Source organism: Centropristis striata, chromosome 16 (assembly GCF_030273125.1).
Source record: "Centropristis striata isolate RG_2023a ecotype Rhode Island chromosome 16, C.striata_1.0, whole genome shotgun sequence".
NCBI classification, from domain to species: Eukaryota; Metazoa; Chordata; class Actinopteri; order Perciformes; family Serranidae; genus Centropristis; species Centropristis striata.
In genome coordinates, this window is record NC_081532.1 from 29,650,501 (window position 1) to 29,677,137 (window position 26,637).

The 26,637-nt window shown below is 39.6% G+C and overlaps 2 protein-coding genes across 4 annotated transcripts; one reads left to right on the forward strand and one right to left on the reverse strand.

Annotated features, from left to right (window-relative positions):
* Nucleotides 1-485: 485 nt before the first annotated feature.
* Nucleotides 486-5,286, reverse strand: atxn3 (ataxin 3). 2 transcript variants are annotated; one of them, XM_059352860.1, is made up of 11 exons: nucleotides 5,148-5,286; nucleotides 4,439-4,603; nucleotides 4,311-4,355; nucleotides 4,128-4,213; nucleotides 3,974-4,040; nucleotides 3,805-3,892; nucleotides 3,597-3,726; nucleotides 3,325-3,488; nucleotides 2,829-2,985; nucleotides 2,239-2,303; nucleotides 486-2,122 (listed from the first exon to the last, which is right to left on the reverse strand). In XM_059352860.1, the coding sequence occupies exons 1-11, from the start codon at nucleotides 5,190-5,192 to the stop codon at nucleotides 2,070-2,072; spliced, it is 1,065 nt and encodes a 354-aa protein (XP_059208843.1). In that variant the 5' UTR covers nucleotides 5,193-5,286; the 3' UTR covers nucleotides 486-2,069. The 2 variants fall into 2 exon arrangements, with proteins under 2 accessions (XP_059208843.1, XP_059208844.1); XM_059352861.1 differs by lacking the exon at nucleotides 5,148-5,286 and adding an exon at nucleotides 4,886-5,089.
* A 273-nt stretch (nucleotides 5,287-5,559) lies between these two features.
* On the forward strand, nucleotides 5,560-26,637 carry ubr1 (ubiquitin protein ligase E3 component n-recognin 1). Of its 2 annotated transcripts, none has more exons than XM_059352857.1 (47): nucleotides 5,560-5,821; nucleotides 7,534-7,793; nucleotides 9,898-9,976; nucleotides 10,169-10,279; nucleotides 11,848-11,975; nucleotides 12,065-12,203; nucleotides 12,327-12,389; nucleotides 12,514-12,637; nucleotides 12,786-12,893; nucleotides 12,988-13,076; nucleotides 13,156-13,254; nucleotides 13,385-13,542; nucleotides 13,630-13,729; nucleotides 13,858-13,986; nucleotides 14,108-14,288; nucleotides 14,378-14,430; nucleotides 14,656-14,766; nucleotides 14,868-14,933; nucleotides 15,254-15,355; nucleotides 15,447-15,510; nucleotides 15,603-15,727; nucleotides 15,813-15,865; nucleotides 15,954-16,056; nucleotides 16,139-16,187; nucleotides 16,273-16,427; nucleotides 16,535-16,634; nucleotides 16,751-16,854; nucleotides 16,973-17,053; nucleotides 17,828-18,009; nucleotides 18,110-18,318; nucleotides 18,434-18,533; nucleotides 18,675-18,827; nucleotides 18,923-19,023; nucleotides 19,573-19,672; nucleotides 19,757-19,905; nucleotides 19,990-20,045; nucleotides 20,148-20,244; nucleotides 20,374-20,441; nucleotides 21,473-21,620; nucleotides 21,725-21,809; nucleotides 23,115-23,251; nucleotides 23,650-23,758; nucleotides 23,862-23,918; nucleotides 24,000-24,077; nucleotides 24,161-24,331; nucleotides 24,424-24,525; nucleotides 25,506-26,637. In XM_059352857.1, exons 1-47 carry the CDS (start codon nucleotides 5,777-5,779, stop codon nucleotides 25,645-25,647), a joined length of 5,223 nt encoding a protein of 1,740 aa, XP_059208840.1. In that variant the 5' UTR covers nucleotides 5,560-5,776; the 3' UTR covers nucleotides 25,648-26,637. The 2 variants fall into 2 exon arrangements, with proteins under 2 accessions (XP_059208840.1, XP_059208841.1); XM_059352858.1 differs by having other exon boundaries at nucleotides 10,169-10,273.

The following is a 26,637-nucleotide window of genomic DNA, read 5'->3' on the forward strand; positions in this document are numbered from 1 at the left end:
GTAAGAATGTAGTGAGTGAAACAATGCAATGCTAAACACCCAAATACCAACATTTATACTATTTTGCAAGTGCATTATGAATTTAAAAAAAGCCTAACAGATCCAGAGGAAATGAAAAAACAAGAATGACATTTTCTTGGAAGTCATCCAGCACGAGAAGTCAAACTTTGCATGACATCAAATACTCTTGTGGAGGCATCGAGATATACCCATGCTGAACGCTCACTGGTTCCAGAAAACACAAAAACTGTAAACAAACATAAAAGTCTTAATGCTGTAACGTGGTCTATTAACATGATTTTGGCTTTATAGAAATACAAAACCAAGAGAAGAGTTTGTTGTAATAAAGGTTCAGTGTGTAGGATTTAGTGGCATCTAGTGGTGAGATTGTAGATTGCAACCAACACCAGCACATGCTAGAGGCTTGGGGGGGCATCAAGGTAGCATTAAATTGCAAAATGACAGCTCTACAGTCTCTGACACAGTCTGTTCTGGGCAACTGTAGAAACACGTTGGACTCAGTGAAAGAGGACCTACTCCCTATGTAGATATCAAGGGCTCAATATAATCTAACAAAAACATAATGCTTCTTACTTTCAGGTGATATACACTATATATTCCATATCTGCTAATAGATCCCACACAGTGCACCTTTAAAACAACGCAGCAAACTCAAGGTGTATGCATGGTGACACATTGTTATTTTGTTCTATCTTTGGATTTTTAAATTATACAAATTATGAGGTTAAATAGCAGTCTCCCTTCATTCTCACTATTTTACTGATATTTCCAAAGTCATCAATGAGCCAATGGTTTCCACAGCTTTACCCCAAGGCAACCTCAGTGCAAATTAACGAATATTTGTACAGCTAGTGTGTACGCCATTGCTCTAAGGATAACTGGAATACAGGGTAAGTCAAATCAGTGCAATTAAAAAAGTTTCAGGGTAAAACTATCAACTGTTTGTGGGATTACATCAAAGGGAGAATGACAATTTAAACTATATTTTCTTTATAATAACAGCTCATGATGAACACTGATGAGGAATAACAACAGATGGACATGTCAGACTTTGTTTGGTTTTGTGTGAGTATGCTGTGCTGGAGAAATAATCTATGTATTTATCTATCAGCTGCGGTTTCATGATGCTTACAGATTGCTTTTTTTGTTCCTCGTTACATATCAACTTATTTTGGACAAGATATGAAAAATATGCATCAGTCAAAAGCATCTTAGACTCAGAGCAATAGCTTGATAGAATTATTTCTTTCACTGTCCATCCAAAATGGACAAACACCCTTAAAAGAAGTGCTTGCGAGCTGTGTAACCTTATATTTCATTATGCCTACTTAATCACTTAAGGGTAATAACAAATCCACAACATCAACAATATGTTGTTGTCTAAATACCTTAGGAGTTCATCATGAAGTAAAATGATTGTTGAAGTCAGGAAAAAATGTTAGTGCTGCTGGCTAAAAGATATTTCAGTACAAGAAATGATGTCAAAACTACACTGGTGTTCTGGTGGGACGGGTGTAGGAATCACATCTTAAGTCCTATAAAACTTAAGTCCGTTATTAGGTAGGGGGTTCTGTCATTATCTAACAAACTATAATCGGTGGTCTTAACATTGGTCTCCTGTGGCTTTCACTGAACAACCATCTCTGTACGTTTCCAACACCCCAACAAGTAAACACACCGTCTGTATGAGAAGATTCCTTTGCATCTCTTCCAGAGAAAAAACAAGAATAAAAAACAGTGTACAATAGAAATAGAAGGCGCCATGGTAAAAAGGCAATTGCAAACTTGGATTAACTGCATCATGAGTTCTGTGGTCACCCTTTTCCCAGCATCAGTCTCTCACAAAGTTAGACTGAACCAACTTGTGCCTTTTCTTTGTCGTTGTTCTCCTCTCTATAGCCTGTCTGCGAACTATCCAGGGGAAACAGCCTTCTGACTGTCCTTATGTTCGCATGTGCAAAAGGTTAGAGGAAGGAGCAAAGCTACCCCTGTATGGGGATTGCCAATCCAGGCAGCTGGTAAACAACACAGGCAAACTCTGCACGCCTTCACTGGCTGGGCTTTTGTTGTTGGTCCTCTTCAGATCCAGTGTTTACTGATCCTGGAAGAGTGGAGAGGGCTTAGGTTAGTAATATTTCAAGTCTTTCTTGCATAGGCTTTTAGATCAATTTAATTAGTCTGCACCATATATTTATGTTAAATATCAGAATTACTAACCTGAGCCACTTGTTGATTTTGTGTCTGGTTGTTGAGGAATGTTCGGCTGAGCTTGTTGCTGCTGCCTAAGAAATCAACACAGAGAATTTGTATCAAAATCCATGCGTTCATTTTACGTTCACTCAAAGAGGTGGACACTAGGCCTTTAATGACTGCTGACTTTTTCTCGTTGTCAAGTTTTTCACAATAGTTGTGGTCACCATTAGTAACTAGGTAACAATAAAAAATTTATTGTGACATGTCACACTATGTAGTATGAGTATAAACATAAAAATAAACGAAATTGTCTTTTTTGAACAGTTCTGACTAGTAGTTAATAGTAGATGACTAGTGGACTAGTTGTACACAATGAAAATAATTATGAAATTATTAATTATAATATTTAAAAACCTGACTCACAATAATGTTTACATCAACAGCTGTTATAAAAACTGTATCTTTCAACAGTATGTTTCAATGAGGATGCATTTATACTATTTAATTAACACAGGGCTTATTGAGGACTACTGAGCTGAATTACTAATACAGGTTTACAATATAGTGTCCAGCGCCTGTACAGTAGTCACCAGGCATGATGCAGTTAAACCCACCGATCGAAGTAGGCTTGTCTCCTCTTCCTCAGTTCCTCGGCCGTGAGCGCATCATTCTGGCCTTCTCTTTGTCCTCCTGCAGAACTCCCTGCTGCCTGGTGACCTGATTTCACATTTCCCTTTTCAGACTCTGAGGACTTGTTGCTCATAACTGCTCCTAGAATATTACAAAAACAGTGGCCAAAATTTCAGTAGTGATATTAAAACACAAAATGCTAAAATTATAGTAAACATACTGTATGCTTAAAACAACGTTATTATTGTCAATCTGGAGCACAGTTTGTGTAATTAAGGCCGAAAACGTATGGACTCATGATATGATCAATAAAAAAAGCCTAATTAATAGTGCAGTCTATGAAGAATTGTGAGATTATGAAAACCACAGATTTAATGATTAAAAACAGTCAATACACTGTAACTTATCTGGATAAGGAAACCAACCAAACTAAAACAAACTAAAATATCATATCTTAAAACCGGGCAAATCATCCTTTACCTTGCATGCTAAGCTGTATGGCCCTGCGAAGATCAGCTTCTTCATCTTCCACATCGATGTCCTGTCTGCTGAGTGCCAGAGCTTTCTTTAGCTCTTCATCTTCATCCACAACCTCATCGTCCACAACAAAGCCCATCTCTGACTGGCTCAGAGCTGCTGACCTGCTGCTCACCGTGAAAAATGTAATCAGTTACTTAAAGTAAGTAAAATTCTTTGTTTATTTTTTAGACTTTTCTTCTCCGTATTGTATTGTCTACACATACAGTACGTACCCGGCACTTGTCTGGGCTTCATCCTCTCCAATGAGCTTTGGTCTCTGTCGCTGCTGCACCCTCATGATCCCAAGAATCTGCTCTGCTTCACACTCAGGGAGGTTTCCTCGTATCACAAATATGGAATAACCTGCACAAATTCAACTTTTATAATTGTTTCTGCATTCCAACAACTAAAAAAAGTTCAAAAATGGCAATTTTACAATACCTTCTTGTTGTAACTGTGCAAGGAAAAGCGCTAGATATGTGTCTGATATCAACTCTGGTCCAGTCAACAAGGAATTCAAGTTAAACCACTGCAATGAAAACAAAACAGTGTTTTACTTTTAGTAAATCAAGCTGTATTAACATGGTTACTGATGACTAGTGCCTCATACCTGTTGTCCAAGTTTACGTATAGTAAACCAGTGCTCCTTGTAGTTGCAAATGAAGGCTTTCTCATTTCTGAAACATAAAATAGGAATACCTGTCACCATCCATTTAAATTGTGTAGTAGTTGTGTGATTACAGGTTAAGTCTTTAAAACTTTACATTGGATTAATCATCAGGCTCTGGTACTCCCGGCTGTTGAAGAGGATTAACTCCAAGCCCCACACTCTCAGTGCATTGCTAATTACCTACAGGAATTAGATGACAGAAACAGGAATTAATATTCATGATTTATAGTGGTTACTGATCTGTTATTAAGTTATAATAAAAAAACAAATATCTCACTTGTATTGAAAAGAACCCACTGTCATCCATGTTCCCAGATGGTTGCTAGAAACACAATCAGAGAAGATAAAAATTAGAAACTGTTTGTTATAGCATGTATAAATAGGCTTTAACTTCTGCCCGCTCACCTGTAAGAAGGTCCTATACTCCTCACTGGCCATACCTCCCTCAGCCATCCTCATTCTCTCCTCTTCATCAAGCTGATGAGCAATCGAGGACAGATCCACAGGAGTGAAATACTCACCCTGCAGGAGGTTGTTGAGGCAGTGTTGGGCGCAAAGAGAGCCCTCTTGCTACAAATAAAAGGATCAGTTATTAAAGAGACACCGGCGCAAATGACACTTCTGACATGACAGCACGATGGAATACTTTCTTGACAACTTTGTTAGCGTAATGAACATGGAATAACTTATGATTAATGCTAGAATATTATGGATTTGGTCTGTCTCTACGGTCACAGTCACACACCAGTGAAGCTATATAAAGCTAGCTTACGTAAACAACAAACACAACTACTTAATAATCCTATATAAGAAAAAATATCCATGTTAAGCAAGTTCGCTTCGTAACTTAACAAAAATAAAATGCTTTCGGGTGTTGAGAAGCTTTTCGCCTTGTCACTCCTAGCCAAAGAAAAACTTTCCACAATCTCTGGCTAGCAGGTGCAGTTAGCATGTTAGCTGTCTGGACAACAATACTCGCAAACCAGCACAAATCTCTCCACACCGGCCGGAAAGCGCCGGTAAACAAATCGCCACCAGAAGGTCCGAGGCTTTCCCAATGAACAGAACGATTTTACTTGGGGCTTAATATTTAAAGTTAAACGTTTAAACTTACTTTCTCATGAAATATGGAATCCATATTCAGCTTTCTGTCAAACATTCAACTCTGACCTCAAGCCCCGCTGCATTCATCATCGCGGAGAGTAAGGCCAATAAGGAGCAGCGCCCCCTGGTGGCCTGGCGCCGACACGGCACATTCAAATCTCCATTGACATTTTTATTCATTTATTCCAGGCAGTACATTATTAAAATCACCGCCCCTGTGGGAAACAAAGCGATATGTAACTACTATACCTAGAGATATTGTTCCAAAAAGTGTCTCTGATCATTTCATTTCCGTCCCTAATATCACAACATTTGAAAACAATATTGGAGGTGGATTCAAAACATAACCATAGACGTCATGTAATAATTGTCTAATCATGAAAGGAGTACTTCGAGGCTACCACCAGAGGGCTAGTCTAGAAGATTTTTTGTTTACAAAATGCTTGTAACAAGAGGCAGACATTACATATAAAAAACGGGCCATTTTCAATTATCCTGTATATGTCCTATGATTTATGTGCTTAACTACATCTGAATATGTCCGACTGTTCTAATTATGGTCTAATAACGTCGTAAAAGGTTTTAATTACAAGTGGGACAGTCTCCTAGTGACGCCTCCTCCTTTACGGCAAATGGAATATGGCGGAGGGTGAGAAATCCCCAGACGGACTGGAGCTCAGCAAGGTATGATTTATAAACAGCTATTATAGCTGTCAGTGGTTAGCGAGACTCGGGGACTAGCCACGAAAGTATAACATGTTAGTTTCTTTGTGACAAAGAGCTTGACGGTGCAGGTAAAGGGCATCTACTTACCAGGCTAGCATTCGTGGTTAGCTCATGTGCTAGCAGCCTTAATGGTTAAAATGTCTCTCCAGAGGTTGCAGTATTTATTGCTCAACAACAGTGAGTGTATGTTGCTGGTTTTCCAGTTAAGACTTGTTACAGTACACAACACCTTCGGGGAAACATGACAGTGTGTTAATCTCCATCCTTCCTGTGGTACTTTGGTGGCCGCTTTGTCCAAAGCGCCTCAACATAAGTTTTCCATGAGTTTATACATTTTAATGCACCAAAGTCCCGACTGGTAACCGATGTCGAACCGCTGCAACGTTTTGTCTGTTATAAGCTGCTGTCCAAGACGTTGTTCATACCGTGAACGTTAAACTGGCCTACTTGGATATGATTTTATTATAGTTTATATTTACTGCTTTACAATTGCTGTTAAATCTACAACCAACAAAACACAAATGACAAGCAGTCTTTATAGCAGCTGTAGCCTGGTTAACCTACTATAAAATATGAAAATGATGTGGTATCTATTGCAACTCGAGTCTGTACCTACAATATGCAGTATGCAAATACATCCAATTTCTGCCAGTATGAATGCTGTTAAAAAAAATACACGATCACTTTTTCCACCTAACCATTTTAACCTTAGATGGCCTTTGTAAAACGCCTTCATGTTCCAGTGTACATTTTCCTCAGGGTGTTCAAAGAAGGAAGAAATCATTTTCTAGGTCTACTTGTTTTACCCTTTTATATGTACAGGTGCAGCTCAATAAATTAGAATATCATAGAAAAGTTTATTTATGTCAGTAATTCAATTCAAAAAGTTGAAATAAGACATTATATAGATCAATTACACACAGAATGAAACAGTTCATGTCTTTAATTTATTTAATTTCTTCTAAGTATAAGGATTATGGCTTGCATTTAATGAACACCTCCAATTCAGTGTCTCAAAAAAAATTGAATTTCACAAAACACCATTTTTTAAGTATTTATAATATGGAAATGTTGGCCTCTGAAAATATTCAGTCAATACTTGGTTGGGGCTATTTGACTTGAACTACTGTAAATGGAATTTTCCATGATATTCTAATTTATTGAGATGCACCTGTAAATAAGTCCATGTGTCATTTACAACTTCTAACTGAAGACCTAAAAAAAAACTGAATTATCAAAGATCACTTTCCAGTCCATTTCAGTGAATAGACATTTTATTAATGGAATCCAAAGTGACACTCTTTTTGACTCATGCTCTAACATACTGTACAATATAATATACGTAGATATTACCAATATAAGTAATGCTTGCTTCATATATCCTGTATATGTCATCAAATTGTCCAAACTACCCTGTGTACATGGTGTGTTTCATCAAGCTGCCAGTAAATACAGGAAGTTTGTGGTGCATCTTTCCCCACTTCCAGTTTCAAAGAGATAAAAACAAGGTCAAAGCTGTGCTTAGTGGCAGCATCAGCAATTAATACAAAACAACATATGCCTGCCTTTATCGCAGAAGTTTTCATCTCCATAATTTAAAACAATAAATTCTAAATATGGTTGTGAGTCATTGCGCAAAACAAGTCATGCCCTTCCCTGCTGTCTTGCAGGAATGGCTGGAGGCTACAGACAGCAGGGCGGAGCTGTTCCGCTACCTGAAGGAGCAGGTGCCACAGATCTTCTGCTTGAAGAAGGAGTCCAGCCCTCAGGAGGAAGAGGAGCTGATGCAGAGCCGACTCCTTCACCCTCTGGAGTGCTTCCTGTTTGGAGAGGATCCTGAGGAGGGTCTGGAGAAGCTCAAGCAGGGCAGCAGCTCCTCCCAGCTCTGTGGACGTGTCTTCAAAGAGGGAGAGACTGTCTACTCCTGCAGGTCCGAAAACATCCTCTGATCTTCTGTAATAGATATATTATAACAGCAATAATAATAATAATAGATATAATAAAATACTAGATATAAGTAGGTATCCTATGTACTGGATGATATCTCGAAAATAAATGTTTTGATAGTTTATGACATTAAGGAATGAAATGTAGGTATGAAAAAATGTTTGCAGAAGTAGGATATCTGGGATTACTGGATGAAATATAAAGCCACAAAATTCAATGACAGCAATATGTGTATATCAGGGGTTAAAACTTGTCCCAAAAATACAAAATTTTCTGTCCTGGGAGCAGAAACGCACTTGAGAAGTTGACTTGCTTTTAAGATATAACTTCAGCTATAGTTAAAACACACTGTCATATTTCAAGCAACACTAAATGCTAAATGGAGAAATGTGCATAAACATATGGCTTCACACACCTGACTGCTTCAGTGTACAGTGTGGTAGTATTCATAGTTATGAAGGCAAAAGAATGCAAACTATGTTAAGTTACATTACTTACAGTTTACTCCACATCTATTTATTTGTTGGTGCTGACTCAGTTTCTTTTTATCTTCCTTTCTTACGCTGCTAAGTGAGTGATTGATGTCATCTTAATTTCGTTGTGTAGCAATATGCAATGACAAATAAACTAAACTAATCTAATCTAATTTTAAAATTATCGCAAGGTAAACTTCACATGCAACTAAAGTACATACAGCCTATTTGATTTATGCCTAAAACTCAATTAATTTGTGTTATTAATTTAACATGTTATTGTATTTAATGGGGAATAGTTTAGCTGTGTATTCAAGAAAATCACTGGGATTAAACCCTACTGTACGTGGAGATTTTTTGTCATCATTAAGTGCTATTAGAAGGAGTAGTTTGGCCTCAGTTAGTTTTAGTTCTGCAATGATCTAATCATACGACAACCCCACAGTATTTAGACTAAGTGTTTAAAATGAATAGTTAATTAGTAGCCTCCCTCAGGTTTCGGTATGTGGCGGTCCGTGAGTAGACTCTGAATAATGTGAAATACTGTCACACTCAAATAGATTTGTGCATCAGTTTATGTGGTAGATTATCTTAATTTCCCTCCCAAATATGTAATATAAGTTTTATTTCAGCATGTGTCTTATTTAAGAAATTATTGCTACACCCCTGCACAATCTGGCATTATCTGTATCCCAGTAGGTGTTCCCAGTAGGTATTCCTAATGAATGCTGCACAGAACCTTATCTTAGATAGCTCATAGATGCATAGAGTACTTTATCTTAATAAGGAGTATAGTTTACCCTAGGACAACAAATAATTGTTAACTTGCCAAATACAATATAACCCTTTAGTTACTCACCACTTTCACATAACAATGATGAGTAACTTTAAAATAACTGAAGGATTCCAATACTGTTTTATTAATGGTGTCACAATTTCAATTCTAAATCAAAGTCAAAATGAGATTAAGTAAGATTGTCATTTTTACTATATGGCACATTCCAAAAAAAAAACAAAACTGGGTTAAAAAAAAACACATGATACCATATAGTATGTATGTTTTTAAAGAAAATGTGAATGACAAACTAATGACCTTCTCATCTTTAGTAATAATGAATTCATAGTTTAACAATGGCACAGTAGTTTTCAATGCTTAAAAAAAAAAACCCAGTTTAAATAAAAAATGTAATCCAATCATAAGCTTAAAATTGAGAGTGTAATCGAATCATGGATTTGGAGAATCGTGACACCCCAAAGTTTTATCTGTGTGTACATAACTAAACAAACTCAAGTGTCTTATTAAAATGACAATAAAGGAAAATGGGAAATGGGTAGATGTAATACACAAAGGGATGTGTTTGCCATGAGATAAATCCTGTGAAACTATACTCAATATAATATGCAGGCAGACAGTGAATCAATATCGATACATCTAAACTACAGTTCATGTCCTCATTAAGTTGCACTGTAAATATTGAAACATTTAAATAAGTTAAATAAGGTTGGTCGCTGCAGGAAAGATTTTCATCCACTTCAGTTTGTACAGTCACTACAGTGGCATGTCTTTTGTTTTTATTTGCTCAGTCATATAACAATCCGCTCAACTCCTTGCAGAGATTGTGCAATAGATCCCACCTGTGTCCTGTGCATGGACTGCTTCCAGGATAGCGTGCACAAAACCCACCGTTACAAGGTTGGTAAATGTTTCCATTTTTAACGAAATCCTGATTAACTTTCTATTTATTTGTTGATCAGTCACAGTCAGCTGCTTCCCTTTGGCTATAATAATGCATTCCCACAGTTAAAGCAGAACAACTTAATTACTGTTGTTGTGTGTACCCATTACTCTCCCATAGTGATACACAGTATGTACATTTTTTCCCAGATGCACGCGTCATCAGGCGGGGGCTTCTGTGATTGTGGGGATGTAGAGGCCTGGAAGATTGGCCCCTGTTGCTCCAAACACGACCCAGGGGCAGCCACTGCCATGGTAACGGTGAGTTATATAATAGAACGGAAAGAGGGACGTGGGAGGGGCGTACTTGTCCCATTCTGTGTCAGTGAACCCCAGAATGCTTATTTTCCCATCTTAGTCCTGGATGCTGCTCTCTTGGCTGTGTCTTTGCATCCGGAAACGGGAAAGAAAAGCACTTTGTTGACCTGCACCAACTGAGAAAATTTATAACTAGGTTAAGAGATTGGGAGGCTGATTTAGTGTTGGTGGAAAACTGTTGTCGGGGCGACTGGTTGAAAGCAGCCTTTTCCACGGTTACTTAAATCCCGCTGAACTGTGAAGGGATGTATTCAGTTTACAGCTTCTCCTACCAATCTGCTGCTGGGACACATTTTGATGATTGATTGTACTGTTCAGCAGTTGTTTGTCAGGCCTTTCTTTGCTGATCACAGTGTTTGGGCTTTTCTCTTGTTTCGGGGCTTTGAGCAGCTTGATGGCCTCGGTGCCTTTTTTCCGTAAACAGCAGGTGCTCCTATTAACAGAGACATCACTGGCACCAGTCTGGCAGTCTGCTTTGTGTTTTCTACACCAGATCTGAACCTGTGCTTAACAGGCAGTGACACATCACATGACCATGAACACATCTCCACGTATGAAAAACATGAAAACCCCATCATGCTGTTTCAGACCTCCTTTTGTTTGGATTCCTGTGCCTGTTCTCACACAGTAGTGTGACGTAGAGACTGGTGTAAATACACAGACTCCTTGTATGTTTTGTTTGGTTTGTGTGTTAAATGTCAGACATTTGTATGAAATACTTAGCTGCTGTGTGGAATGTTTGCTCTCAAGGGATTTGATATGAACCTCACTGGGGCAGCTGCCCGTTTAGCTCTTTATTAAACAAAATATTTAGACCAGTTCCCTGTCATAGTATTGAGTCACTGTTGGGAACACAGGAAATGGGGAATTAGTAAAAGTTATTATGATAAATTAAAATCAAGTCGGTGTCAGATTATCTTCAGATCCTGCAACATTTTCTGCCTTGATCTTGGAATAATTATTTCACTTGTAGCAACATAGTCATAAGAATCACTCACAAGTTCAGTGTTGACATCACTAACATTAATGCTGCACAGTTTATGGTTTCAAAGTCAAATCGCAGGATGTGCAATGTTAAATTAGACAATTAAACTTAAACACTTCCTGCTACAACTTTTTTTGCTGCTTGATACAAAAAGAAACTTGAATGATTGTCAACTTCAATGACTAATCCACTGTTCCCATTACCTACGATCTAGTTTGGCCGTCACGTAATATGTTTACATGGGGTCCACAGACTCTGCCTGGGGATTTAACTTGGTTGGTGAGGGACTCTGCTCGCTATTACAGTACACCAGATTGATGCATTAAACTATAAAATGTACTAAACTCCCATGCCCATGGACCCCCTTAGAGGTGAAAATTCCTGCATATTAAAAGACAAAAAGTATTGCAATGATTTTTCCAATGTCATGCATCCGTGTTTAACTGTTAATCATCACAAATTATATGTTTCTTTCCGAGTAAGAGACCTCCTAATAGTGTTTCTGGTCCTGTGTCCTTGTGTGCAGGATGAGTGTGTGTTGGAGCCGGAGATATACGAGCGAGCTGAGAAGCTGTTCCGGATACTTCTGCACTACGTCACAGATTTCTTGGTGTGGGAGGAGAGCTTCGACCTATCAGCTGAACTCCAGCCTCGGTGCGGCCTGTCAAATCACATGCAAATATTCAAATCAAGATGCAAAGCACACTACTTAATTTTGATTGTGTATGTCTCAATCCATGCAGGACAAAAGACAATGCATACTACTGTGTGCTGTACAATGATGAGCACCACTCGTACGACCATGTGATCTACACCCTGCAGCGTTCTGTTAACTGTGATCAGGCCGAGGCACAGACACACACAGCACTTATTGACAAGGAGGTATTTTTAATTATATTTCGTTTTATAATACTGTCATATAAAAGGGAAGCTGATTTGAATCAGGTTCCGTAGTTGGACTCATCATACCCATTGCAGATTATGTAATTATCAACTGTTGCACAGGGTCGGCGGGCAGTAAAGAGAGGAACCCTTCGTACCTGCCAGCAAGCAAAAGATCTCATCAGGGTAAACACCAACCACTGACTCTACACCAGGAATTTAGAATCACGCTTAGTCTTGAACCTTAAAATATTACTTTCCAGTGTTGCATTTCTTAACAAGCTCTTACTCATTCATTGCTGTGTTGCAGTCCAACTCCGAGCACATTTCCCTGCAGCCACTCCGGGTGGAGATCCTTCACGCAGCAGTAATGGCTCATCAAACTTTTGTTCTGCGCCTCGGCCCCTGGTTCCAAAAAATTATTGGTTACTCAGGTCACTGCAATCTTTGTCAACTGTCAAACTTCACAGCTTTATGTATTGATTGTGCAGCTTTTTTTTTTTTTGAAATTGTATCCACATTGTTAGTCCTCAGTTGTCCGTACATGTGATGTGACTGGGGTCTTCTGTGTGTGTTGTGCAGTGGGCTTCAGGCAGGCCTTCTGTCAGGTGGCACTAGAGTCCGACACAGATGGAGACCAGCCATGCCTCATCAGCAGACTCATGCTGCACGATGGCAGAATGTACAAAGGCAAGGACATCTGAGCTTGATTTTCACTTTAATCTCAACTGCCCATGGTTCCATATGTTAATAACGTTAAGGTCTTTTTTCTTACTTCTTCAAGGAGCTCGCAAGATAGTACATGAACTGATTTTCTGTAGCATGCTGATGGAGACGGAGTTCAAGAGGCTTTTTGCGATTGAGTTTACCAAGGTAAAAACAGAAGGAATGTCTTCCTTTTTTTGCAATTCATTTACATGCTGTAATTAAAACATGCCCCATCCTTTTTCAGCACTATAAGCAGCTGCAGAAGGACTTCATAGTTGATGACCACGAGAGGAGTATATCCATCACTGCTCTGTCTGTCCAGATATTCACTGTGCCCACTTTGGTAAGTGTTGTTTGTTTTTAAGGTAACATGTAGATGTTATTATCTTTAATATTTGAGCTTCTTTAAGAAGACTGCAGATATCTGTGTCTTAACAACTAACTCTGTCCTCACATGCCTGTTCCTCTTCTAGGCCAGACAGCTCATCGAAGAGTGTAATGTCATTATAGTGATAGTTGGTACAGTGATGGAACTGCTGCGTGAACATCTGGATGACAACAATCGCTTCTTCTTCCTTGGCTACAACTCCGACAAGTTTGCACGTATCCAGGTCATCTTCCACGACCTCAGGTTATTAAACAGGCAACAACTTCAATAAATTCTCTGTTCCTAACTTTTTTTTTGGCATTTTTCTAAAACATTACTTCTGTCTCTCAGGTATATTCTGATCAGTAAACCCTCAATTTGGACCGAAGAGCTGCGGAGAGAGTTCATGGAGGGATTCAAAGTCTTCCTTGGGCTTCTCAGATGCATGCAGGTAATAATTATCTCAGCCCACAGACATTCTTTGATAGTGTGTAATAACACAGCAATTACATCAGCTTATGATAACTTGACAAACCAGATATTAGATGAATCCTTGCCTACTTTAACTTTCCTTATTAGGGGATGGAGGAGGTGAAGCGCCAGTTTGGTCAACACATTGCAGTCGAGCCAGAATGGGAGGCTGGCTTTTCTCTGCAGATCCAGCTACGCCACATCCTTGCAATGTTTCAGGACTGGTGTTCCTCTGATGTGAGTTGTGGAGGAATCTATTGTAATAGCATAACTATAGAATAACTGTAACCCCTTACTGTCCATTCACTTACAGAGGAGTGAATTGCTGTGGTCAATTATTGCTTGTTTGCCCCCTCAGGACGAGATCCTGCTGCTTGCATTTAAAGAGTGCCACAAAGTCCTGATGCAGTGCAATAACCAGCCCTTCCACCGGGAGGCCACTGACTACTACATGTGCAAGCACATCCTCAATGTTCGTCCATACAAAGTGTCTCAGGAGCCTGTCAGCATACATCTGCCCATCTCCAGGTTGCTGGCTGGTAGGAGAACTAATATTACAGACTCTGAGTGATTTAGTGTTATTTTTGTGTTACTGTGACCTTACTGCTCTTTGCATTGTGATCCCTAGGCCTGTATGTGCTGCTGTGCAGAACAGGGGCAGCTGAGCGTCTGGATGATCCTGTAAGTGACATGAAATAAAATGTTCCCCCTCCTCCTCAGTTTACACTGTTAGCTCCACCCCCACTGTTGCTGTTTTTAGGATTATTTGTGGTGGAGTTGGCACCAATAGCTGTTGCAGGAAATATTGATTGTTTGCACACGGCTCTCAACATGGAATTTTTGCACAGCCACTTTAATGTCTGTTGCTGCCTTTAGAGAGTTAAGGTTTGTGTCCATCTGCTGCAGGAGAGCTTTGACCACACCCAGCTGGCAGAGCATCCTCTGCGCTGTGTGGTGCTGGCTGCACAGGTCTCAGCTGAAATGTGGCGGAGAAATGGGCTCTCTTTGGTCAGCCAGGTATGCTATATTCTTTTTCTGTTCAAGGAATTGTTTTTATTTGGTACACTTTCTTCAATTAATAAATGGCAAGTAAATTAATTGTTGTTTCACACGATCAGGTCTACTACTATCAGGATGTAAAATGCAGGGATGAGATGTACGATAAGGACATTCTCATGCTTCAGGTTGGTGACAATCAGATACTGAACGTGTCTCGACAATTTTACTCTTTACCTTTTTATATACACAAACAGTCATGGAAAAAATGATTAGACCACCCTTACTTTCGTCAATTTCTTGTTCATTTTAATGCCTGGTACAACTAAATGTATATTTGTTTGGACATCTAGCCATTTTCCATGGTTTTCTCTATAATAACCAAAATCATTATCAGTGATCAAAATGAAGAAGAAATTGAAGAAAACAATGGGTGGTCCAATATTTTTTCCATGACTATATATACACAATGTGTTGATATATGACCTTCCCCAAAAATTGTTTACAGATAGCTGCTTCCAAAATGGATGCCAACCACTTCCTCATGCTGATCTTGTTGAGATTTGAGCTCTTTGATTATTTTAATGGAAGTTGTTCAAGCAAAGACCAGGTAAGCACTGCCTCAATAATCATTCAGAAAACAAGTTGTTGTGCCGCCAAACGCTTTATTTAGTAATGAAATGCAACACAATTTATTACAGGATGAACTGATACAGTGGAACCGCTTGACAGAAGAGATGCTGTACCTCATCATCGTCATCGTTGGTACAGTCTCACATTTTGCTCATCAAACTTAAGACATTCGTTTTTTGGAGATAAACCATGCTTTTGTGTCTGACCAGTGTTGTGATTTACAGGTGAGCGATACGTCCCCGGGATCAGTCAAGTGACTAAAGAGGACGTGACAATGAGGGAGGTTATCCACCTGCTGTGCATTGAACCCATGGCTCATAGTAGCCTGGTCAAAGGTCTGCCAGAGAACGTAAGCAACACACACTGTCTAAGGTATAGAGTTCATTTATTCGTTTTTTACAAGGGAATAATCAGTTGAAATGTTTTCTTTGTAGGAGAGCCATGAAACAGGCCTGGAGACTGTTATTACCAAAGTTGCCACTTTCAAGTATGTAAAGACGGTGAAACAGCTTATGAGTTTTATTCAGAGTCATTTCAGGGTGGGTGTAATCTCTCTGTTCTGTTTCTGTTTTAAGGAAACCAGGGGTTTCAGGGCACGGAATGTATGAAGTGAAAAAAGATCGTCTGGCAGAATTCAACCCTTTCTTCTACCATTATTCAAGATCACAGCATAGCAAGGTAATGCAATGTTTCCATACCAGCTTTACATTGAATTGACACAAATTTTGTGGAATATTTGTCATTATTTTACCATTTGCAGGCAGAAGAGTCACAGAAGAAGAGGAGGACTCAGGAAGGCAACGACAAAGGTGATTCATGTATTTGCTCTGCACAGGCTTCTTAGACAATATATACTGTATGTTTCAGCTCCACTAACCCTCCCTGTGTTCTCAGCTCTGCGTCCTCCGGTCCCCCCACCCTTCTGCCCGGCTTTCTCCAGCATAGTGCGTGTGCTCTGCTGCGACATAATCATCCACGTCCTGAGACGCGTCCTGCAGAGGGCTGCAGAGGACCGGGCCACTCACTGGACAGAAGCCATGATCCAGAGGGTACACATTAAGCATGTTTTTACCTTTACATGGTTAGCCTTGTTTGGCCTTTGCCTTTTATTTCTCACACCACGTGCAGTAACATGATGCATTAATTTACCACACAGGCCCTGCACTTAATAGGTCAGGCACTGCTTGAAGAGAAAATGCAGCTTGAAGATAGCACTGAGGAGGAAGTGACCTTCGATTTCAGCCTCAAGGCCCGCAGTGAGTGAAAATTGATTGTTTTCTCTGATGTTTTTCAGCACTCACTTTTTTGTACATCATAGTTCTCAAAACGATAAACTGATTTGGTGCAATAAATGTCTTTTCTGTCCTTCCAGGAATTGGCTCAGAGCACGGGAAGTCAGTGTTTCTTCTGTTGTCCAAAATTAAGGCTGTTCCTTCCCTTGAAGCTCAAAAAGACATGGTCAAATGGGTTCTACAGGTGAGCTATTCACTTTTTCAATTTTTTTTCACATAACAGTTTCTATCATTTTTGTAGACTGATTTATTTATTTTCCAGTTACCTTCACCATTTTATATTTGATCTGTTTTTCTGCTAGATGTTTGAGATTGTGAAGTGCCTTAGAGAGAAGTCGAGTCCAACAGCCTCCATGAGCGTGGACACAACCAAGCCAGAGGAGGTAAAGAGACAATCAATAATGAATTAAAAAGAATTGCATTTACCAATACAGTTGACTTGACTCGAAACAAAACTTTTAACCTTGGTATTTTTTTACCTGGAATTTGTCCAGTATTGAGCGAGAGCACTGTAGCTGCAGCCTTAAAACAGCCTGCTGTGTTCACCAATATTGGTGCAATTGCATACCATCAGTAAACGTCCACTAGAAGTACTTATTTATGACAATGACAGGCTCACATCCGTTCTTTTTGCTGTTTTTCTCAAGCAAGAAAAAGTCTCCCCATCAGTCACTTGGACACAAAACATAAGAAAATATGGTCCTGTTGAAAAAAATACAAAGGTTTCCCTATAACTTTTGTTGTAATTGTTGGGGTGAGTAGGTTAAGTTCTATGCTGCCACAGTGAGTGTGAGCAACAGGGCTTTATACAAAGAGGGCTCTGGGCAGTTAACTAGAAGATTTACAGTTGAATGAGTGCAGATATTTTCAGAGAGTTTTATGTCAATGTCTCCCTCAATAAAAGTGTAATTTGGAGCTCAATAAATTTAGATATAACATAGACAAGTACCAAAATACCAACTGTACAATTATTAAAATTAAAAGGCACCTTTTACATCTCTGTCTTTGCATGACACAACCTCCCAGCCATCCTATTTCCCAACGGGATCTAAGTTCAAGCTACCAAACACAGTGTAGCTGTCAGTCATGAAATAAAAGAAAAAACTAAACTGCTCATTAGTTTAGAAGTTTTACTGTCTGACGTGTTATTATTCTAGAGTGCTCAGGACAAAGAGAAAGCTGAGCGCAAAAGAAAGGCAGAGGCAGCCAAACTCCACCGGCAGAAGATTATGGCCCAGATGTCGGCAATGCAGAAAAACTTCATCGAGTCAAACAAGATGTTGTATGACAACATGCCAGAGAGTGGGACACAGGGAGAGCCTGTCCAGTCTGCTGAGAGGTGAGGAGGACCTGTCAGAAAGCAATCCATGGGTGTTTAGCTGGCTTAAACCCAAGATCTAAACCATATTTAACCGGTTGGCGGGTGTTTCTTCCTCTAGCTCTGCCATGGAGCATAGGGAGCTGTGCATAGCCATCGGGCCCCATCGAGGCTCCTCTCCGGCTGAGAGGGAAGTGCTCACCTGTATTCTTTGTCAGGAAGAACAGGAAGTTGTGGCCCAGGCTCCAGCCATGGTGCTGACTGCGTGTGTCCAGAGGTCCACAGTGCTCACACAGTGCAGAGGAAAGATACCAACCATTAAGGCAGATGGTCAGTCTCTATTCATTAATCACATCATTTCAATGACAACAGCTGTAATTTGACCAGGGAGTCATTAGAATGTAACACATCTGACTCATATGTGCATTGTGTTTATCCCCTAAAGGAACGGGGACATTATACCCCCTATTCATGTCTCCTGATCTGGCAGTTGGGACCCACACAGGCAGCTGTGGACATGTGATGCATGCCACATGTTGGCAGAAGTGAGTTATTACAAAATCAGAATAGCTTAATATTATTTTGCTAGTGCTCATCTTGTGTGTGTGTGTGTGTGTGTGTGGTCCACTTGAAAGCACAACTGACAATTTATTTGCCACTTTGGTGTAATTCTCTGTATTTTCCAGGTATTTTGAGGCTGTTCAGAATATGACCAGGAACCGGCTCCATGCTGAGCTGATCATCGACCTGGAGAATGGGGAGTACTTGTGTCCCCTGTGCAAGTCTCTGTGCAACACCGTTGTCCCTCTCATCCCATTTGAACCACTAACGTTTAACTAGTAAGTCCAGTCAACCTTGCTCTGGCCCATCTGCAATGGATAGATGGTTGTACAAGTGCATAGAAATTCTTAAAATATTTGTTTCCTGTGTACAGTGAAAATGCAGAGATAATTGGACAGCATTTGACCCTGCCTCGCTGGATCCAGATCATCTCTGCCAGGATTAAAGGACTCAAGTCAGTCACTCAGGACAACGGTAAGATGTATGATGTATCTTTATGTTGTTGTACAAAGTGTGAAAATCTTTAAAACTTGTGTTAACCACAGGCCTTATTTCAGGCATGTAACAAAAAAACCCATTCAAAAACCTGTTGACTTTGAGTGCCGGAAATGCAAAAAGTTTTTTCTGGGCATTAGGACTCATTCCTGCAGCATTTTAGGGAAAACTCTGCACAAAATGTCCAAATATAAATGTGGAGCATCATCTGACTTGACGGCATACTAATATGTCAAACAGCATTCAAATCTCTTAATGTGACCATAGCACTGCAGCTGCTTCATAATAAAAGCCATAATGAGCTATTAGCTATTTTTGATGGACTGTAAAGCAGCTGCAGAACATTTTGTATTAGCAGCATAACATCTTCACAAACTGCCTGTCTTTGAATGCACCTGTTTTCTGACAGTGGCTTCTATGGCTTCAGTAATAACTTATGAGTGCTATCAAATGTTAGTTTGTAAAGTGTGACGCTCTGGTGGTGATGTACCGTGATAAAACTGAAGATTTTCTCTGTCTCACATGCAGATTGCAACACAGAAGGCAGCAGTGTCGATGGGGACGCGGGGCTGTGTGGAGAGGGCCAGCCAGACTTTAGATCCATTTTGAGCTACGGAGTACAAGAACCGTGAGTGAAACTGTCTGCTCCTTCAATGTTCTTATAGTTTCAATAGCACAGCAGTTTGAATTCTCCTGTGTTGGTTGTTTTTAGGAGGAAATTCTCCGACAGCATAGTGGAGATGCTGGTTGTTTGTGCCACCACAGTCCACAGGGTGGGACTGCAGACAGCGCCCAATGAGCTGTGCCCACGTGTGCCCCTTATGGCTTGGAATACATGTGCCTTCACGATTCAGGCCATAGGTAGGTGTCAGAGTTATAAGACATGTTTTTCTGTCCCTTTTTTATCTTTTGGCAATTCTCAAAATATGTTGTTTTTTTTCATAGAAAACATATTGCAGGAAGAGGGCAAGCCACTCGTTGGATCGTTACAAAACAGACAGGTTGGATGTCACATTAATAGTTGATAGCTGTCACATAATGCATGTGATATCTAATGGTTTGGGTTTGCTCAGACATCATTTTTTAATGCTTCTCTATTTTAGCTCGCAGGTCTGAAAGCAATCGTTCAGTTTGCAGCAGCACAGAGACTCAAGAGCTACCAGGCTGTCATTCAAAGGCACTTTAACAACATGTTGGGGGGTATGTGGACATTTCACAAGACATATTTTCTGGATGTAATTGTACAACTTTCTTTCATTTATAAATGTACTGTAACTGTGTCTAGTTGTCCATTTGTCTTGGGGTCATAACTGGGACTTCTTTCCCCAGTGTTGCTACCAGGCCTGGGCAGAAAGAACACCCCTTCTCTTCTGGAGGTGGACTTCTTCCATCTTCTGGTAGGTTTCACCTAAAGGACACGACTCTGTGGAGAATGATGGTCTCCAACTTTTCTTATTGCAACACGTATTTCAACAAGTTCTGTTGAGTCACAGTTGATAAATATGACTATTGATAATTGGTCAATTTAGTTGATAATGATGCATTTATACTGTCATAATTTAACATGATGATGATGTAAAAATTCTCAACCAATTATACCATCCAAATACACATTTCTTAAAAATAAACCATTTGCACCAACCAGATCCTGTAAAAGAAACTCAGAATAACATTATTTGCTCATTTACGCAACTGAAAGGCCTGCAGTCATGTGACAAAAATCCAGGGAAACTTAACTACACTGTAGGCTGCAGTGGTGGAAGAAGTATTCAGATCTCTTACTTAAGTAAAAGTACTAATAAAACACTGTGAAATTACTCCACTATAAGTAAAAGTCCTGCATTCAAAACTTACTGAAGTAAAAGTACAAAAGTATCAGCATCAAAATGTACTTAAAGTATCAAAAGTAAAATGTACTCGTTATGCAGAATGGACCCACTCAGATTGTTTTTTTTATATATTCCCAAAAAATATAATTAGATTATTATTATTTTAATTGATGTATTTATGTAAGCAGTATTTTGATTTTCTCAAGGGCTCATTTAACTTTAATGTGGTTTAATTTATAAACATGCTTAATCATTTTTAATTGATCACTTTTTTAAGGTTAAATCTTGACCTGTAAAGTAACTAAAGCTGTCAGCTAAATGTGGTGGAGTAAAAAGTACAATATTTGCCTGTAAATGTAGTGGAGTAGAAGTATAAAGTTACATAAAATGGAAATACACAAGTAAAGTACTAGTACCTCAAAATTGTACCTAAGTACAGTACTTGAATAAATGTACTTAGTTACTTTCCACCAATGTAGGCTGTTTTCACAGAGCAGAGAGGAGGGGGCAGGAGCCTAGAAGATAATATAAATATCTGAATAGTCCAATATGTATGATGTGGAGTGTGTAATGGTGTGTGTTCTTGTGTGATTGGTCAGGTGGGGCTGGTGTTGTCTGTCCCCTCGCTGTATCAGGAGGAGGCTGTAGACTTGCAGCCGTCTGCTGTCAGTGCTGCTTACAACCACCTGCACATCCTGCATCTGGTCACCATGGCCCACATGCTGCAGGTCCTCCTTTCCTCTACAGGTACAAACAGCAAAACTAAACATACTGGGTCATTTGCTGAACTACCTCAGAATGCTGGTACAATAATAAGGATTATTAAATAATGGAGTCTTTTTTATCTTTAGATTTCCCCGCGGTAGCAGGAGAGGAGACGGAGGAGACGAGAGCAGCATCAGAGCTGTATGCTACAGTGGCACAACACACTGAAAGGTACAAGTACCATCCTAGTATTTCTCAGGCAAAATACATGAGCAGGATTTTCATTTTTTTGACATTTGTATATTTATGAGGTCTGTCAATTAATTGAATTGCTCATAATGTTTTTTTTGTCAGTCATCCTTTATTAAAAGAGTGGTAAAGGTTAATGAGGAAGACTCTGCCTCCCTACTGAATGATAATTCAACAATTTCTGTTACAAATGTCAGGAGTGCATACAGCAACACGCAGCAACAACCATTAAAAACTACGAAAAGCATGGCAGGGAAGAGATCTCCTGGCTGTATAATCATGCATTTTTAGCTCATCTCATGAACTGAATATTAACTAAATGAAAAAGGTCATGTCTTCTGATTCCTTTTTTATACTAATATACAAATGTGACAATACAAATATGAGTCAAAATGATTGCAATCACACTAGTAAGCTCAGAATGTATCCATGTATCCAAGGTCCATTCAGAGTCTGCTTGTGTGTATGGATGTCATTCTTACAGTGTTTTTATGGAGCCCTAGCAGAAGTTTCTTCTACTTTGAGTACAGCTGTAATTAATCTGCAACTATTTTAATAATCAATACATCATTGAAGTAACTTTCATAGAAACAATGGCAGAAAATGCAGGTTTCAACCTCTCAATTATGGATATGTCCTTCTTTTTTCTGTTTTATATCATATTTAACTGAATGCTTTTTGGTTTTGAATTGATAAAACAAGAAGTTTACAGATTGGAGAAAACTGGGATGGACATTTTTCACTATTTTCTGACCTTTTATAGACCAAACAATATATTCAGAAAATAAGCAGCAGATTAAATTGATAATGAAAATGATCGTTAGTTGCAGTTCTATCTTTGAGACATGATCATCTCAGTGGTAGTATCTTTCATGCTGTTGCTGAAATTAAGTCTCTGAAAATGTAAGCTTCCTGGTGGCAAATGGCCTGTTTTCTACCACAAAGTATTGATTTAAATCTCCAGTATTATTTTATTTGTAAGCTCAGTGTGACCATTCCTCTACCATGCAATTAGAAATAATACCCTTGCTCATATCAGACCTGATGCTGAATGCGGGATTTATATTTGTTACTTTTATTCATTCAGACTTTAAACAGCAGCTCCTGAAACAAACAGTTATTTACCTTGGCCATTGCTTAGGCAGTCCTTCAGGGGTTGGAGTGTGTGGAAATAGGAATCGACCCCACGCCTGTTTGTAATGTAAACATGTTCCCTTTTAGTAGAAGTAAACTTTGTGGACTGCTTCCAGCTTGTCTGACAGTTTGTTTTGTGTTTTGCCGAATCAGGCTTATTCCAGACGTGTCCGGCAGCTCTGTGGCAGAAAGAGTGAAGAGAGGAATCGAACCTTTCCTGCGCTGTGCTGCTCTTTTTTTCAATTGCCTTACAGGAGTACATCCTCCAGAGGAGCTTTCTAGTACTGCTGGTAGGCGAAGTATTCAAATCAATTCAATTTTATTTACATAACCAAGAACCACAAACCACAGATTTGCCTCAAAGGGTTTTACAGACAGCACAGCGTACGACACCCTCTGTCCATTGACCCTCACATTGGCCAGGGAAAAACTTCTAAAAAAAACCAAACCCTTTTTAACAGGGAAAAAACAAGAAGAAACCTCAGAGAGAGCGACGGAGGAGGGATCCCCCTCCCAGGACAGACAGATGTGCAATAGATGTCGTTGTACAGGACAGACCAACAGAGTAGAATAGAGTAGATAGAGGTTGAGGGGGAGAGGGAGGGAGGATAGAGGGGGAGTTATATCATTAAAACTTACTCCATATGATGATTTTATGGATTCAAGCTGGTATTTTGGGTCATTGCAGTTACCTCTCAAGGACAGATGGAGGCGCTATGTAGCTTCTTGGCACTACCCTCCAACCTGTTCCAGCTCTTCCAGGAGCACAGAGACGCTGTTACTCCGCTGCTGCAGAGGTAGGTGGTAAACACCGAGGCAGGGTCGGTCTATTTGATCAATGATTTTTCATATTTACTGGAGAGATGAGCAGTTTTATGACATTTTCTTTTTCTTTCTTAGGTGGTGTGGGAGCCCAGCTGTTACCAAAGCCCTAAAAGGCAAAAGCCAGACAGTCAGGTAGACTCAGGCCTTTAATTCTGTCAGACACACTTTACTTTGCAAAAACACATCACCTAATACTTTTCCTTTTTTCTCCAGATACCCAAGAAGAAGGAACCGTTTGATTGACCTTCCTGAGGATTACAGTGCTCTCCTCAATCAAGCCAGCCATTTTCAGTGAGAACTTTAACTTTAACCAGCTCCTTACAGTGGAAAGGAAGAGAGATTTAACCTGCTTGTCTCCTCTGCACTTTTCTCAGATGCCCCAAGTCTACAGATGATGACAGGAAGCATCCGACCCTGTGCCTGTTCTGTGGGGCCATGCTGTGCTCTCAGAGCTCCTGCTGTCTCAGCCAGCTGGATGGAGAGGATGTGGGAGCTTGCACCGCCCACGCTGCTACCTGTGGTGCTGGAGTGGGCATGTTCCTCAGGTGGGTGAATTCTAAGCACCATAGAGATGAGAAGAATTCTTTTTCAGCTCTGAAAATCTATCTGAAATTCTATCTTGCTTTCATGTTGACAGAATAAGAGAGTGTGAAATTGTACTGATGGCCAGTAAGACACGAGGAAGCACCTACCCTGCTCCTTACCTGGACGATTATGGGGAGACTGATCCCCATCTTGGGTAAGAATCATGGCTTCTTCCATGTGCTGAACTGTTTTAGCTTCTGCTTAGAATTGCAAATGTATGTCGAGATTACCTCCTACGGGCAATTAGCTGCTACTACATAAAAACCTCCACCAGCCGCAGACAGTGAGTGATACAGCTGCTATAGGAATAGTCAGTACTCTAGAGACATCAGTGTTAAATTGTCATAGCCTGTTAAAAACTCCTTGTTTGAGACTTTGCTTTTATTTGACATAAAGCAGCTACAACTATGAATGATCTGAATTAGGGATGGTAATAATTCATCAATGATCGATTTATTGTTGTTAAGAATTTGGTCCATCACGTGGAATTTTTAATCGATCTGCATATTTTTTAATTTTAATTTTATCTCTGACTGCGTATCAGTTCTCACTGAACCATGAAACTCGGCCGAGCGTTCAGTTCTGTGGCCGTATGTCAGTAAGCCAGTTAGCTGAGAATTAAGCTGGATAAACCTACAGTTTGCAAACTGAAGATTGCAATAACAATTATAAAACACACAGAAATACAAGAGTATTAATTTGAGCAAAACTAGCTTACTGTATCAAACCTTGTTAGCATGAAATACTAGGTTTAATTTTTATCCTAAACTTATATAAACACAAAACACACTTAAATATGCAAGATTACTGTGGAAACTAACCTCATGCCTCTTCGGGGCTAAAACATAAACATTGAACTCCTTGACGTTATCTTTACAGTATCATCTCAGTTGAGTTAGTTTTACAATCGACGTGAAGTCTCTTTTCGTCCTTTCAAAATAAAAGCGTCTGTTTTTATACATACTTGACTATGTATAAAAACATAGAGATTCATCGATTGATTTATTGTTGACGTTGTAGATGCTCAAGTTGGCAGGTTTCTTCCAAACACCCATCCCTAATCTGAATAGTACTGCTTCTGTGTATATGGAAAGTCCCCTCAATAAGTCAGGCCTTCTGTCTTTTAATTTCCAGAAGGGGCAATCCACTGCACCTTTGCCCAGAGCGCTACAGGAAGTTGAACCAGCTGTGGCAGCAGCACTGCATCCTGGAAGAAATCGCCCGCAGCCTGGAGGTGGTCAACGTTATGTTTGCCTTTGAGTGGCAGATGTTGTGATGATTGCTCCAGCTGTGGTGGCCGGGAAATAAAGAGCACAGCCATAGAGCACAATCTGCTCCGGTGCTCCTAAAGGCACACTCACACACACACACACACACACACACACACACACACACACACACACACACACACACACACACACACACACACACACACACATAAACAAACAAGCAAGCAACCCTCCTATAATCAGAGGAGGCCTGAGCAGCCAATCCCTCCCGGATGAAAGCCCTGCTGGAGTCTAGAGAGGGGGGACAGTCAGAGGAGGAAGAATAGTGGAGGGTGATGGATAATAAGCAAACCCAAGTCGCCTTGTTTTATTTTGATTGTCTGCTGTGAGTTTCTCCTAGAGTAATGTTATTTGCAAAGAGGCTCATTTAAATAAAGGCAAACATCAGATACACATTAACACGTTTCAGTTATCGGTTTATATATTTGATTTCCTCAGTCATGCTGTGAATTTTCTGCATTTCTCTTTTGGTGTTAAATTAGAAATTCTCATTTGTCATAAGTTATCATGGTTGGATGAAGCTGTTACAATTATTTGAAAATTAGGTCAGAGAACTCACACACTTTTGTTTTCACCCGTTAATTATGAAAATCAGCCACATCCTGCTGTTACCTTTGCTCACATATAGAAGTATATGTAATGGATACAACATTTATAGAATATACATTATTTTCACACTCAGTATTCTGATAAATATACAGTAACCTGCTTCCATGATTCCATGATATAGGTGCATTTAATGACATTTTGATGCTATTAAGTTTTCTTAATATTTCAGCCACATTTTGTCATTTATTACAAGTTAGAAGTCCTCACTGACCATGAGCATCAGTGAGTGAATTGCATAAACATTGCTACCATACTATATATGGTAATAGGTGATGTTCTTTTACAAAAAAATACCCTATAAGGCCAAAGTGATTATGCTTATCAGATATCCACTGTATGTCTGCAATGATTATTGAGGGGACCATCAC

What these genes read in the sequence shown, in the direction of transcription:
- atxn3 (XM_059352860.1), bottom strand. Translation starts at nt 5,192, where the DNA reads ATGTTTGACAGAAAGCTGAATATGGATTCCATATTTCATGAGAAA. An exon ending in AGCCTGATGATTAATCCAAT is followed by an intron (nt 4,041 to 4,127) that starts GTAAAGTTTTAA and finishes TTTATGTTTCAG; the next exon opens with AAATGAGAAAGCCTTCATTT. An exon ending in TGCACAGTTACAACAAGAAG is followed by an intron (nt 3,727 to 3,804) that starts GTATTGTAAAAT and finishes GAATTTGTGCAG; the next exon opens with GTTATTCCATATTTGTGATA.
- ubr1 (XM_059352857.1), top strand. Translation starts at nt 5,777, where the DNA reads ATGGCGGAGGGTGAGAAATCCCCAGACGGACTGGAGCTCAGCAAG. An exon ending in GGTCCTCCTTTCCTCTACAG is followed by an intron (nt 21,621 to 21,724) that starts GTACAAACAGCA and finishes TTTTATCTTTAG; the next exon opens with ATTTCCCCGCGGTAGCAGGA. An exon ending in GGCAAAAGCCAGACAGTCAG is followed by an intron (nt 23,919 to 23,999) that starts GTAGACTCAGGC and finishes TTTTTTCTCCAG; the next exon opens with ATACCCAAGAAGAAGGAACC.